General features: G+C 37.9%; 1 protein-coding gene across 1 annotated transcript in view; it reads right to left on the reverse strand.

The window, feature by feature from the left end:
- tgfbr1b (transforming growth factor, beta receptor 1 b) overlaps positions 1-15,243 on the reverse strand; it is a 58,763-nt gene that overhangs the window by 16,378 nt on the left and 27,142 nt on the right. Inside the window, exons 2-4 of the mRNA XM_066682830.1 lie at positions 10,425-10,670; positions 5,834-6,070; positions 286-516 (exon numbers count right to left, since the gene is read on the reverse strand). Coding sequence (XP_066538927.1) covers positions 286-516; positions 5,834-6,070; positions 10,425-10,670 — 714 coding nt within the window. The remainder of the gene's footprint in view (positions 1-285; positions 517-5,833; positions 6,071-10,424; positions 10,671-15,243) is intronic.

Below are 15,243 nucleotides of genomic sequence, written 5' to 3' on the forward strand. Positions count from 1 at the left end.
GGCTCACAACGGGGAGCCTACAGCACTTTCAGAAGTGACTCCTTTCAAAATTTCCAAAAAATTCTGTCTAGAGCCAACCAGATCAAGGTTTTTATCAAAGCAGCACCATGAGCACAGCTCCCATCAAAGGTCATCTTTGATTTTTGCTATGACAGCATCATTATCAAAAGACCTTTGGTCTGGCCAGGGGCTTTAGTCACTCTGATAAAAACTGAAGGCTCTTTCAGCTCTGTAAAGTCCCAGGTTGGGTGGGGGTGGTTGTGGGCGCCCGAACATGGGGCTGACCTTTGTTGTCGGCAGCAATGAAGCCCAGGATGTTCTCATGGCGCAGCATGACAGTTTGGTAGATTTCAGCCTCGCGGAACCAGGAGCGCTCCTCCCGAGAGGAGAAGATCTTCACTGCTACCTCTTCTCCTCTCCACTTCCCACGCCACACCTCCCCAAAGCGACCCTTCCCTATGCTCTCCTGTAGGATTATGGTCCTGGCAATGGTCCTCTGCACCAGCAAGGGAAGGCCTGAGAGACAGAGAGACAGAGAGAGAGAGAGAGAGAGAGAGAGAGAGAGAGAGCGTTAGAGAGACATTTTTAAAATTTAGATACCATATCTGTGTTTAACCCAAAACTGTAAACTTGATAACTGCCAAACTGTAAACCAACTCATAAGACTTTATTCCAAAGTTCACTTTCTGTTTCCTTCAGTGATGTGAATGGGAAAGATCTTAAATTTCATCACACCTTGCAATGTCTCAAGAATAAACATGCCTATATTCCACATAAACTCCATATTATACAGTTCAAAACACAGACTTAATCAACACCTACTTATCACGGCTTTTCTATTTCAGTGTAGACAAGGATATTTTTGATTATGATCTAAGTTTGCAAACATTTTCGTGTTTGCAGACTTGTTTTGTGAATGCAAAAAACCCATAAAAAACATTGTTTTTATTTACTGCCTTGGTTTTGTCTTTGACATTGAAACTAAGGGCAGTTTTGAACCTGCTGATGTGTTGAAGCGAATGGAAATGCATTTCATTACTTAACTGCATAAATAATAATAAAATAGATAAATAAAATGATAATAACTGTCTTACAAGGGTTAAGAAACTAGCTCTGACAGCCATTAAAATTGAAATAATGTGTGGATAAAGTGTCCTATTCCTGTCTTCAGATAATGAGATCTTAAGAGTAAAACCGACAATGGGAACGTTTGCTCTGATGGTCACAAGAAGAAGCGAATGAAAAAGTGATTGTATCAGTTCTATTAGCCATGTGCAGCAGAAGCACGAGTCTCATTCCATTTGCTGCTGCAGAACCAACAGCCAGAGTCCAAAAGAATAGGTTCTCTGTAAGAGTCCAGGCGATTAAAAGCAGGATGAACCTAATGGCATTGAGCTAATCCAGGGCACGTCAGTGGAACTAGGTAATGAAAATGCGTCGTTAATATGTTCAGTGCTAATCTTAAGCTTTGGGGTCATGAAATTACTCCGCCATGTTATAATTGTCCTGTGTGAATATGAGGAAGGTCTTTGACTGATAGTAGGGGTATTGCAATGCCGATAAGAAGTAGAAGAACTTTCATCTGCTCTAAAGAAGGAGAAAACTTTGATCTCCATGGCTAGATAAGTGCAGCCTGGGTGGTGATTTAATGAACAGTTTATGGTCAGCTGAGTGCCAGTGGTATAGCGGTTGAAATAGAAATGCCGACCATTAGGAGGCAAATGGGGCATGCTGTCTTCATATGCGAAAACTGAACAGCTCAGACAGAACGTACAGGGTTGGCATGATCCAATCAATGCTCCATGTTCAGCTAAAGATAACACAAATACACCCCTACCCCTAGTTCAGTGAGTTGGCATCAGACTTTTGCTTTGAAATTTGTCACTATCATCATGGCTTAACATTACACAAGGCAAGGGCTTCCAAGGACACCTGCATGTAACTAAGTAAATGCTAAAAATGTAATAGAGAAAAAAATAATAATAAAAAAAAAAGAAAGACCATTTCCACCACTTATGAAGTAATGACTGCACTGCTGCTTTTTAGTCACCAAAATTAGACTGGGGGATGAGAAGTGTGGCTGTACAGCAAACTTTAAATACATGCATGCCTAGTTTAGCAGAACAGGAGGCAGATTTACACTCTATTTTAACAATAATAATGACATCCTTCATTTATACATTTCCCAGTACATTAGCTTTTAATGAATCACTGCTTTTTCAGTGACTTAGTGAAGAAACATCTTCTCCATTTAGACTGCACTACTGTCCTCAGCAAACGCAAACTTCAAAGGGGTGGTGCTACATTGAAAATCGATGTTTTTAGCCACACTGACATCTTGATTTTCCCATACATACAAAAGAGGAATGCACATGCACACATTCATTTCGAGTCTAGACTTTGCAGCTTAATTTTAACTGAGGAGCGCCTCGACGAAGGGCATTCAGAGTGGAATGCAAGGAGGAAGCTCTCAGCACAGCATCTCCTTTTCAGTCCTTTCAACTTTCCTACGAGTCCTGTAATCATGACAGTGTGGGTGCCGTGACTGAATGACACTGAAGACGACGTCAGGCGCCTGAGTGGAAAGGACTGGACGAAAAGGAAAGAGAAAAAATGAAGAATGGGGAAATGAAGGTGGCAAATGGAGCGTGTTGTCAGTCGTTCTGAGGTTTTGTCCTCTCACACATGCAGCGGTGGCTCGGGAAAGGAGAGAGCAGGCCAGTGCAAGGACAGCTTCAGGGGCCAACGACAAATGACCAGCACAACTGAGCTCATTTAAAATCCTCTCAGAGAGAGGGAGAGAGTAATATTACTGGTATTGCAGGTCAGACCCTTGTGCCAATGCACAGCACAAGCTAATAGAGTTTCTGCATTGAAAACCCAAATATAAGGTAGGCACACAAGACAAGTGCTGAAAGTACTGCAGGGTTTATTCATTGTTTGGTAGAGACTTTAAACTTATTTAAAAAATGTAAAATAATATTTAACTCTACCATGGTGGTGAAAAGGGAGAGGATTGCCTCAGGGCTAAGACTAAGCGGACAAAGCAGACAACACAAGAACAAATACACACAAAAAAGACAAAAAGTGATTCAGCCTGTAATTCGGGCTCATACTGGAGTGAATCTGAGAGTGCAGTGCAGGATAATGGTTTGTTTGGAGAGATTAATTGTTCGTTGCTTTGGTTCTGACTCGACTGACAAGGCCTGGAGGAGAACAGTTAAAGTGTGGTGTGTATACGGCATCCTGTAATTAAGTGCACAGAGGAGATGGCATTAATGAAAAAGCTCCAATAAAAAATATGCCTGGTTCTACTCTGCACTTACCTAAAAAACACAGCAATGAATGCAAGTCCACAAATATACACAAACAACAGTTTCGCATTCAAACAAATAAATGCACTTTGCAAAAAGCCACTAACAGAATCTCATTCCTATAGTTTTATGAGAGCTAGTTTGTGAACATATCTTACTGAAAAAATCCCAGCCCCTAACTTCAGCCTTCCTTCCAAAGCCATGCCCTCAAAATATATGACTACATGGCCTGACTACATCTGGAGGAGTCCATTAGAGTGCCTTTTAGAGAGGAGAGCAACACCTTATTTTCTCCATCAGTCTTTCCCTTCCTTCTTTGTTTAGCAATGCACGCTGTTGTAGGTGTCAGTTTAACAGAACGTGGAGGTTTAGGAAGGTAATGAGTTAGGAAAACATAGAGGTATATAATCCAATTTCTTCATTTGGTCTGAAGTCCTATTTTCTCTGTTCCATTGCATTTATTTTACTTATTTTCACTTTTGCATGATGTTCATGTTGTAATTATTCTCCTCAAAAATGTCTCTTGAAAAGTAAATGTTTTACACACTAGTATTTATACATTATTTTACATATATTTTATTTGAAATAATTTGAAAGAAACCACTTCCTCGGGATGTCTTCTTTACTGAAATTCAGTGGTTAGTGTGATTTTTATGAAATTTCACACAAATCAAAATATGGCAATTTTAAAGCAGACAGTGATTATTAAACCACTAATTATAACATAAATAATGTTATAGTATTAAAACATATCATAGTAACCTTAAGGTAAATATATGTTGCTATAGTAATTAATGGCTGTATGGATTTTGCTAATCATTCCACATTTAAGATACATTTAAAAAAAATCATTGACAATATATAAATATAAATAAAACCTTGGCTGCCAAATATTTAGTTCCTTTAATTTTTTCACACAAAATCTGCATTTTGTGGGAACAAAACTCCCATTGAGACCCTGCTAAATATTCAGTGAAGTATGGCAAAACACTCTAACAAGGGAAAAGATATGCAAACAAAACAGCAGTGAGGCAGACAGACACGCAGAGACAGACAGGCGAGGCAGGTATTTACGCATCTCAGCAGGTAATTACAGCAAGGCATAATCACTAAACAAAAAAGGCAGAGAACCTGTAGTCGTTGAGACGTTACGCCTAAGTCTCGGGCATAAAGAGACGCTACAAAAGGCAAGACAGTAAACACTTAATCTGCTAGACAAAACTAGGGATGGGTGCAGTTACTTCAGTATACAGATATCTACACTGCTCTCAGTATTTGTTTACATAAAGTTACATAATATGAAATATCTGTCATTTTATACTTATTTTAGCATAATGCCGCAGACATTTTGAATAAAACAAAGTTTCTCAGAAAGGGAATAAGCCTAGTTTGGATGACACAGCATTCTGAAAGTCATCATTCTGGAGTTAAAATATCATATGGCAAACTGAATAGTGTAGTGGGTAACACCATTGCATCTCCACACAATTCCCAGCTGAGGCATGAACAATAAAATTCTGACAATTGTGGCTTTTTTGGTCGCTTGTACTGTCATCTTGCAGCTGATTCGCAAGGCCTTCAAAGCCCTTTGTTTGAAGTGTGCCTCTGAAAGTTTTCAGTTTCTAGTGGCCCTTCCCCTCAGCCCAACCCCTTTCCTAACAAGAATTGCAAAAACCCTCCCCCAGCAGTAAGTGGGTTTAAAGTCAAAATTTCATGTGACTCACCTCTAACATTCACTTCAAAACATAATATTTTCGGTAAAAACCTTTTTACCAAATTTTTTAGCAACAATTATAGTGATATAAAGAGTCCATGTAGTTTGTTTGTCTTGTGGATTTACTTCTTTACATTTGCTCAACACACTAAAGTAGTAACAGATGAACTTTTCTCTGTGTTAAACATTGCCCCAAACAACAGATTAAACACAATAATTTGTAAATGTTTTAGTCACTGGAACAATGACAGAAGCTAGCTCCAGTATCCACAAAACCAGATTTTTATCATGAATAATTAGCCAATGAGGGCCTGCTAATATATCTATGCAAGTAGATAAAATAGTTAATTTATGGTTGTTTTTTGAAGACAGCTTTTTTTTTGAAGGCGGTTTGGTTATATGATTATTCTGAGGCAGCCTACTGTTCTAACCATCTACATGTAGCTCAATAGCATCACTGCAGTTTCACTCTGTCTGGTGGCAGAATTTGTTTCAACTCAAATTTTCACCCTGTCTCCATCTTATCGCTGGTCCTCCCCCCCTCACAATTAGAGAGAATGTAACAAAAAACAGACAAATGACAAACAAAACAGAACCAGAGGAATGATATCCATAAAACTGGACTTTTCATTTTATTAGCCCTCCAGTGTAACATGATTATAAATGTAAGGCACGATAAACAAGCGTGTCTGCAGATGGCTGTAAATATAAATGTTGATACCATATGATCAGATCATCTCATATGACAGATGGCAGCAATAAATAAATACAAAGGTCCTAGGGCTAAATTGTTTGGTGAACCCACCTGAGCCTGATCCAGATGTGGTCATGTCATAGATGAGGTCTTTGAGTGTGGTTCCCACGGCGAGGAAGGGGTGGTCCATGGAGGGATCCTCTTCATTAGGCACACGGTGATGGATGACCGAGCGACTGTGGCAGATGTAGAAGATGGTGACGAGCACAAAGCAGAGCACACAAACAGGTCCAGCAATAATGGCCGCCAGAGCCACGGGCCCCAGGGGGGGCGGCTTTACTGTAGGTACTGAGAGAGAGAGAGAGAGTGAGAGAGAGAGAGAGAGAGAGAGAGAGAGAAAGTGAGAGAGAGAGAGAGAGAGAGAGAGAGAGAGAGAGAGAGAGAGAGAGAGATGGTGAGAAAAAGAAGGGCAAATACAACAAAACCAGAGAGGAGGGAATAAGAAAGGTAGAAAAGTACAAGAGAGATCGGTAAAGACAGAAGTAAAAAGGCACAATGGAATGAGAGAAATAAGAAAAGTAAAGTAAGAGAAAAACAAGGGAGTATAAGAGAGAAAGGGAGAAGAAACATATAGACACTTTATTTTCATCTCTGAAACCTTGAAATTTCCAAAGGACAAGGGTAGAGAATGATATGAAGTATTGAAGGTCTAAACTCATGAAAACTGCTTTGGTTGATGTGAAATTTGAACATATTGCTTTTATTGCTTCTTTTCAGTCAAAGACTGTATAGGCCTGAAAAACTGCTCCATAGCAAAAGGAGGACATGGCTTTAAATATATTTTTTTCTGAGTTCCTAGTTGTGTACAAGGTTTAGTCCTTGTCTGAATTGCAGAACACAGATGAGTCACTCCAGACTTGCTCCTTGTGACATATACTCTAATGTTGCTCTATGTACAATTAGCACTGCAATGTGTTTTTTATGAAACAATGAGCTGGCTGTCTAGACTCGAAGGCGGCACGATTCTCAGGAACAGTGACATGTTCAGAAAGTCATCTCTAACAGTGGCACCTTCTTGAGCAACTGGGGCGGCAGCTGCTGCAGCCAATATTATTAAAATGTTAAAGAACCCTACGATGGCAAATCTTCTGTAAATCCTGCTGTTGAGCAATTGAATTCTGCAGGCATTTTATTCCATCTGCCTTCACAGATGTGTCTGCGCTTAGAAAAGAGAAGTCTACAAATGTTTAGCAATAATGAAAAGCCAAAATTCACCCTATATTTATTTCATTTCCAGTCAAAACTGACGCTGTGTACACATATGTTGTTTGCATTTTCTGCTTATTTCCATCCAAATACTTCCAATTGTGTTAAAGTCTGGGCTATTGTAATTAGCATAGGTCCTGTTCTCTGAGCTTCTTGAGTGCACCCTGGTTATACTAACAGACTACTCTACAAACTGACGTTGGATATTATTTTTTTATCCTGTTATTGTACTGTAACATCTGAATCAAAATGATGTTTAAATCAGTGCTGTCAAAATTATATTATATGTTAAATCCCTGCATGTTATTTTGGTCAAGACCTCCTGCCATAGGTCACTTTTTATTAATACAAAAACAATAGTAATGAACACTAACAACTCACAATTCCATTGTGTTGATTTTACATTGATTACTTATTTTACATTTAAATATGAATTACTACATTCAGTCTTAAGAAGGGACAATACGATTAAATGTGATTATTTTCAGAATATTGTGCAAAAAAAGTTTTTTTCCATTGATTGCCAGCACTAATTAAATATTTAAATACATTTTTAACTGAACTGTTCAACAAATGATTTGAAGAGCTCATGTTGTCTTTTAGATATGTACCGCTTGCTTTTGAGGCAAGGAATGGATGGAGACATTAAAGAACACAACACGCAGATAAACAGAACTTGTTATAAAAGACAGTCTGGTATCATTTATTTCTATAATTAATTAGAGTATAAAATTACAAATCAAATTTAAATTATTATTAAAAGGTCCATTTGTCACTGTCAATGATGTCACTGTTGACAGCTGCACAACCTTTCAGACCCACATTGTTGAGCTGTCTCTTGAGCTATACATAGATAGATAAAGATTAATCCATCTATTTATCCATATCTGTCTATCCAACTAACTATATATCTGTCCTCTCACTGTGGAAGGATATAAAATAGCCAAGATTGTTTCTCCTCTAAGTACTGTTTAGGTGATGGTGACAGTGCACTGAAAGATGCTGCACCAATTTTTTTTCGATTAATATATGTGACTTTCAATAGATAGATGTTTCAGCTACAAATTAAATAATGATATGGCGCCTCTGGCATTTGTGCATGCTGCTGTGAGAATAAACCCAACTTCAGGTGAAGAGGATGATAAGAGAAATGACCAGTTTCCTTCTTAGAGCTTTCTGAGCCTATTCTCACCCTGCTCTGAAGGCTTGTGTTAATTGCTTGTTACTGTCTGTTGTGACTGAGCAGGAGATTCAGCTGGAGTTTTAGTGCTGAGAGGCTGCCGGGGAGACTGACAACACAGCTATTTAAAAGCAAAATAAAGCACACAAAACTACTCTCCACCTTGTGATCCAGGTAATAACTTAATAACAGAGTTCCTGCAGAAATTCACAACATGCTGCCTCAGAGTATTGAAGGTGGAGAGTTCCATTAACGCTGTATGTGACGCAACTGACCGACTTTGTTGGCAGCTTCTATTGCAGGTAACCGTTTTTGAGTCAGAAAAAAGGCTATAGATGTGCAAGCCAAGAGTTGTACACAACATTATGGGCACTCCGGTGCAGTAATTGTGTGTGTATATATATATATATATATATATATATATATATTTTTTTTTTTTTTTTCTTTTTTTTTTTTTTCTCAAGGGACCTAGAGGTTGTGGGGTCAAGTCCAGATTGGGGTGACTGTCTGTGAGGAGTTTGGTGTGTTCTCTCTGTGTCAGCGTGGGTTTCCTCCCACTGTCCAAAAACACAAGCTGGACATTGAACTGGATATGCAGTAGTGATATATATTCCAATTTGGAGAAAATTACACATTTAAATTTGTTCCCAGTGGAGGATGTGTTATATATTTACATAATTTTCATGTAATTTAACTAAAGAAACATTTGTAAACACAAAATATCAGTGCATTTTTCAGATAGAGCTCAATCAATTTTGGAAACAGGACAAGTCTGCTTTATATTCAGACTTCGTGACACGGGGGAGTGAATAGTACATCTTGAAAATCTAAGTGTTTACATAAATTTCCATAACATTTTAGAAGAACATATTGAACCTCTGGTGCCCAACGGTGGTCTGCAGACCTGAAAGGTTTGAGTGCTCATGTTCGGGCTTTTTTTATTATTATTATTATTATTCCCAAGATAGGGACTTTTATTAGTTTTTAAATTAAAAAAAAGTGCTCATCTCAAATGTTTTCACTTCAATATGCTAAGAAATTTTAGACTGACAAAGAAAGTTTTAAACCTTCCTTCACCTAGAAAGGCACTTACTGTTTTACTGAGAAGCATCAAATTGGACTGATGTTTTAAGAATTTAAATAGTTTTTAGCCTATGCAAATATGTCCACATATTACATGTGCACCTAAAAATAGTAAGAGATTATAAAACACAGGAACACAACCCGAATGTTAACAAAAACAACTCTCTCTCCTAGGTAATCCCTTAAATGCAATGTCTATGGTTGTGAGGTACTGCTGTTCTCTCATTTTTTTACGTTTAGAAGCTATGTGTCTTTTAAGGTGGAACGTTATGTTTGAGATAAAAAAATAAATACTGTTCATTGTATGTAGCTGAAGTTTAACTTGTCTCAAGTTTTTATTCACTGTTTGAATTACAATAAAAACTCATGTGTAACTCAAGTTGTTTAGTGTTGTAGCACTTCCTGTCTGTGTTTACTTTCATGCAGTTAGCAAAGTTCTACATTAAGCAACAACTACAGCAAAAATAAATCAATATTACCCACCTATCGAGCAGGAATAGAGCAATATCCTCATAATACTTCATACTTTTCAACATTTGGGGGTCTTTCCATTGTCTAAATACCTGAAGATACTTTCTTTCTATTAAAAACCTAGCATACTGGGCCAAGACATGCTTTTTTCACAGTCTACAGTCACTGGGGCTTCATAAGCACAATACACCAGTTTAGGGCATGCAAACAGGAGATCTAGCAAATGTTGAGGAAATATCCTCCGAAGTTTAGAAAAAGAGCATTTTTGATTAAAATCGTGGACGTTGCATTTAAGAGAAAAAAGGGGTTCCATGTCATTTTAAATTGACTAAATGTTTTACCGGATTCCTGAAAAAACTGTTATTCATGTTTCAGTTTTGCAAGTCTAGGTGTGTCAAAAAGGCCAGAATCTTTAGTATAAAAAATCAACTGCAGTAGGCATTTGTTTAAGCTGTATTGATGGTCTTCAAAGAAATTAACTGCTTTGCCTGTGTTTCTCTAAAGTGCCTAAGTACAGTCTCTTAATAATAAGTATGTGGGTGGACTTTCATAAACCTTTTGAGCCTCTGGAGACCTTGGAGGCCTTTCTTTTACTTTTCCTTTGCTAAACGCAATTCACAAAAAAAAAAAAAAAAAAAAAGCAAAGAAAAAAAAAAAAAAAAGTATTTGTGTTCTTTTCTGACTTGTTCCTTGTGTTCTCACCTGGAAATACGCTGGGGTCTGGGTTCTTGTTGCACCAGTCATGGTTGCAGCACATTGGGTAGATGCCCGTGTCATCCTTAGTGGAAGGGGCGCATATGAAGGGCCGGTCCCGGGGGATCAGCTCACTCTCATTGATGCACCAGCTCTGCTGCGTGGTACTGCCCGCAGTTCTGGTAACGGATACGTAGCACAGGCCATCCGTGGTGCACGTGGAGTTTGGACAGCGGAGACAATAACATTGTAAGGCTGGAAGAGAGCAGAACAGAAAAAAATGGACTAAACTCTTATGTTTCACCACCTGTTGCAGAAAGATTAGATGTGTGTCTGGAAGGTCCCAACACAAGGTGTATTTTAACAACCACTGCATTTTTTTATTGTTTCACATTTCTGTGGAATTCACTTGTTAAAGCTTTCGTAGTGGTCTGAGATGAAATGATGCCTTGTAGTAGAACTTGTTAATTCAGGTAGTTTTACAATGGTAGAAGAAACAATGGGTTTATGATGTCTAGAATGCAAACGTCCTTTTTTTATCTAAACACCCAAAAACAACCAGGACTTTGGATTATTTTTCATGCTTCTTTTATTTTGTGTGTGCGTGTGCAAAGCAGCATAGACTACACTCAGCAAATACTGAACAAATGCGACACGAAGGGGGCTTACCTGCGAAAGCTTGCAGGATATGTGGCCAACAGCAGGACTTGTGTGATCTAGGTATGTCATAGTTATATAATAATTAATTTTTTTTTAAATGAAGGCTGAGATTGTACTTTTTACTCAACTGTAAGAAAGATGCATTGAAGAATATCTTTATGTTTAAGAAGCAAAAGCCAATCAGCAGATCCCTACATCATTTGAGCCCAGGCACAAAATAGTTGTGGCCCTGAATATGGTTAGTTAACCCTGCTGAGATAACCGGGCTCAGCACCGTTTGTAAGCGTTCTGTGCCAAATCTTGTCGGTGTGGCCGAACTGTGTGGCCCTGCAGTGAAAAAGAGGCCTGTGTCCATTAATGTACTTGAAACCTAAAACTATTTTAGCTCATAGGATAATGTCAAAGTTATAATTTAAAAAAATTTTCCACTTCCATGCTGTTTTTTTCCCTTGTATATTAGGAAAGTACGTTATTCTACAATTGTGTTATATATATATATATATATATATATATATATATATATACATACAGACCACTCTGAATATATATATATATATATATAACACAATTGTAGAATAACGTATATATATATATATATATATATATATATATATATATATATATATATATATATATATATATATATATATATATATATATATATATACAGACCACTCTGAATGGCTTTTCTTTTCTTTTTTAACAAGAATTAAGCAGACATTGAGTTTTGAGTCTGTGGAACACCTACTTCAAAACACAATCTCAGCACTGTAAGCAAACTTATGAATGGTAGTCTAATGAGCTACCTAGTCTAATTAAGACTGACCTCCACAGTCTACTAAAGACAAAGAACATATTCTCCAATTGTATATTATTTCATTTATTCTATGCTTTTAATAAACATTTTGCAATTAAGCCCCATTCATAGAAAAATGTACCTTTCCCTTCTAATTTAACATCTCTCAGAAAAAGGAAAAAAACCTGCCATTAGTGTTTCAGCTCTACAACATCAGACTGCACAAAAAGGCCAGAATGCTTAATCAAAGATGATGACAGCAGCAGGGTTTGTATTTGGGCCAGTGCTGCAATCTGGTGACATTTTAGGGCAAATAAAATAATAATCTTAGCTTCACATACATGAGGGTTTTCATAGAAGTGAAGTACTGTGTCTGTGAGTTGAATTAGGAGCAAAAAGTAAAGTTCACAATGTCTTGCTGAAAGAATGTGGGAGGCCTTTGAGAAGTTTCTTTTCTTTTTCCATCACTGAAAGCAACTTACAAAACAAGCACTTTACGTTACGTAAACAAGCACCTGGTGAACCTGTTATTAAGCCGGCTAACCACACCATCCGTGTTCCTCACCGCCTCACCAAGCTGTTAAGCACAGTGACATGACGATAATGTTCCGACACAGTGCAGACAGGTTAGCCGAGCTAGGATTCTTCCCCATCTGTCTGGAGGAGCTCACATAATACATTCCATTATCTGTATGCCACTTGCACTGTAGGAAGGATGTTTTCTACTTACTCGCTGTAAGACTTTAAACTGTGTAAGACTTGACTTGAATGTATAAAGATCAAATTCCAAGTCTTTTGTATTGGTCTATTCATCTTGAGAAATTCACTCAAACAAAAGAGAAGCTGGTGGTTTTAGTGGTTAAAAAAATGCAAGAAGCTTTTTTTTTTGCCAAAAACAACAATACTCAACTCAGCAAATAAAATCCTACATTTCTGTAAACCATCTCCACATCCTGTAAAACTTAACATACTTCCCTTAAAAAATATTTTTTTTCCAGTCTACATATGGAAATTGTTGCCTGAAACCAATCTATTTGGAATTCATTGCACATAAATCCTACGTAGTGATGATTTAGACGGGTGGCATGGTGGTGCAGCAGATAGTGTCACAGATAGTGTCTGTGAGGAGTTTGGTGTGTTCTCCCTGTGTTCGCGTGGGTTTCCACTTACGGTCCAAAAACACACATCGACAGGTGGATTGGTGACTCTGAAGTGTCCATAGGTGTGAGTGAATGTGTCTAAGTGAAGGCTGTGTTCATACCTTGCGCCCAATATTTCCGGGTAGGCTCCGGAGCCACCGCGGCCCTGAACTGGATAAGCAATTACAGATAATGAATGAATGAATGAATGAATGCTGTAAGACTTTAGACTGTGTAACTGTGAGCAAATATGTTTTTGTTTTGTTTTTTTTTTCTCAAGGGGTAGCTCCACAAAAAAACTTAAGTAAAGGTTGATTGATTGAAAGTAGAAAATTAAACTCAAATTATAGCTGCATCTAACTGTAATGCTGCATTCTAATTATGATGGTAGGCAAACAACAGCAGATACCCAGCCGTGGGTTGTGTAATTCATATCTACACTACACAACATTCGACAAACACACCAAAACACCCTCCAATTGATCAGGGTCCAATGTCCCAAAGCAAATTAAAGATCATTTCCTAGGGTAGAGTGAGTGTTCAGTGTAATACTTGCTCTACCATTTCTATCAGCTGTGTTTCAGCTATGCTTTTGGGAAACTCGGTCCAATAAGTTTGAGCACTATGAAGTGTGGAAAGTATTATTACTGAGAAATTTGATTGTCCAACACATGTAAAGTACAAGCAAATCAAAAGTGGACATGACAAAAGAGATGGAAATGGCAAAACAAGTTATGTCAAAAACGTTTTTTTTTCATATATAGAATATCATTTGAAAGGTCTGGGCCCCCTTATTCAACATTCAAATTTTATGATGAATGTTCTATTAGATGTGGTTAATACACATTAAAAGACATGGAGAATCAAGGTTATTTGCCACAAAGAGGCAGAGGTTGGAACGCGAGTGCAAGAGAAGTCAGGCAAAGAGAAGTCTGAGTGAAAGAGAGAGAGAAAGAACATAAGAAAGAAAGAGAAAGAGCGAAAGGCCAGCGACAAAGGAATTCAGGAGGGGGTGGTTTAAGTGCATGCTCTAAACCACAAGCAACAATAAAGTTAGCGTGACATATTTGAAGGTCTAGACAAGCTTCCAAATCCATGGTAAATGAAGATCTGGTAATATTACGTCCCCTAAAGGACAATATGTGTGTGTGTGTTGGGGGGGGCGAAGTTCTCAGAAAAGGCTGACAGTAGGGGAAGAAAGCTGAGATAGACAAACTTGGAAAAAGTGTCTGGTCCCATTCAACGGCTGATGTGTGTCAGAGAACGCAAAATTTCTAAAAGGGTACACAAGAAATAAACAGCATCACGCATCAACAAAATGTGCCCATGATTCAGAAGTGGCTACACACAGTCAATGGAAAAGAGAGAGAAAAAAAATCCGCTAGACTAAATCCCTCGGGAAGGCCTCTGGAACGGTCTCCAGTGAGTAGCTGTTTATACCCACACTCTGAGCCCCACGCAGGAGTTAACAAAAGGTCTCAGCTGTATAGGAGCAAATTAGCCAGTGACTGTCAGTTTTGCAAATGATTAGCCTGATGTCTAGGCAACAGTATCACCTTCCCTTACTGAGTCATCAGGATACTTTAAGCACTCTCCGCAGAGGTGAGAACTCATCTGAAGTTTCTGAAGTAGACTAAAAGCAGTCTCCAGAAGACTCTACTGTACTGTACCTTAACAATGAACATACTGTTGCTGTCGTAAGAACACTTTGCAGCTCAGAAATGGAAAAACATTCTTGACTTAAATGTAACAAGATCAAATTCCAAGTCTTTTATAATGGTCTGTTAGTCTTGAGACATTCACACAAAGAAAAAAGAAGCTGGTGATTTCAGTGGTTAAAAAAATGCAAGAAGAATGTCTCAATGTTTCTGCCAAAGATCAACAATATACAACTCAGCAATTATAATCCTACAGTTCTGTAAACCATCTACCACATCCCATAAAACTAAACCTACTTCCCTTGAAAAATATATCTTTTTTCAGTCCATAAATGGAAATTGTTGTCGCAAACCTATCTATTTGGAATTCATTGCACATAAATTGTAGGTAGTGATGATTTAGACTCTTCTGATAAGTTCACAAATACCATGGGAAGATGGTGGGGAAATGACAATGAAGACAATACATACAAATGTAGGACTCTGGCTTCTTAAGTCGTGTAGCAATGTATCAAGTGTCAAAAATAATTAAAAACAATTTTTAAAAAAAGGAAAACGTTGATTATAATGAATTA

Source organism: Hoplias malabaricus, chromosome 10 (genome assembly GCF_029633855.1).
Source record: "Hoplias malabaricus isolate fHopMal1 chromosome 10, fHopMal1.hap1, whole genome shotgun sequence".
In the NCBI taxonomy this organism is placed as follows: domain Eukaryota; kingdom Metazoa; phylum Chordata; class Actinopteri; order Characiformes; family Erythrinidae; genus Hoplias; species Hoplias malabaricus.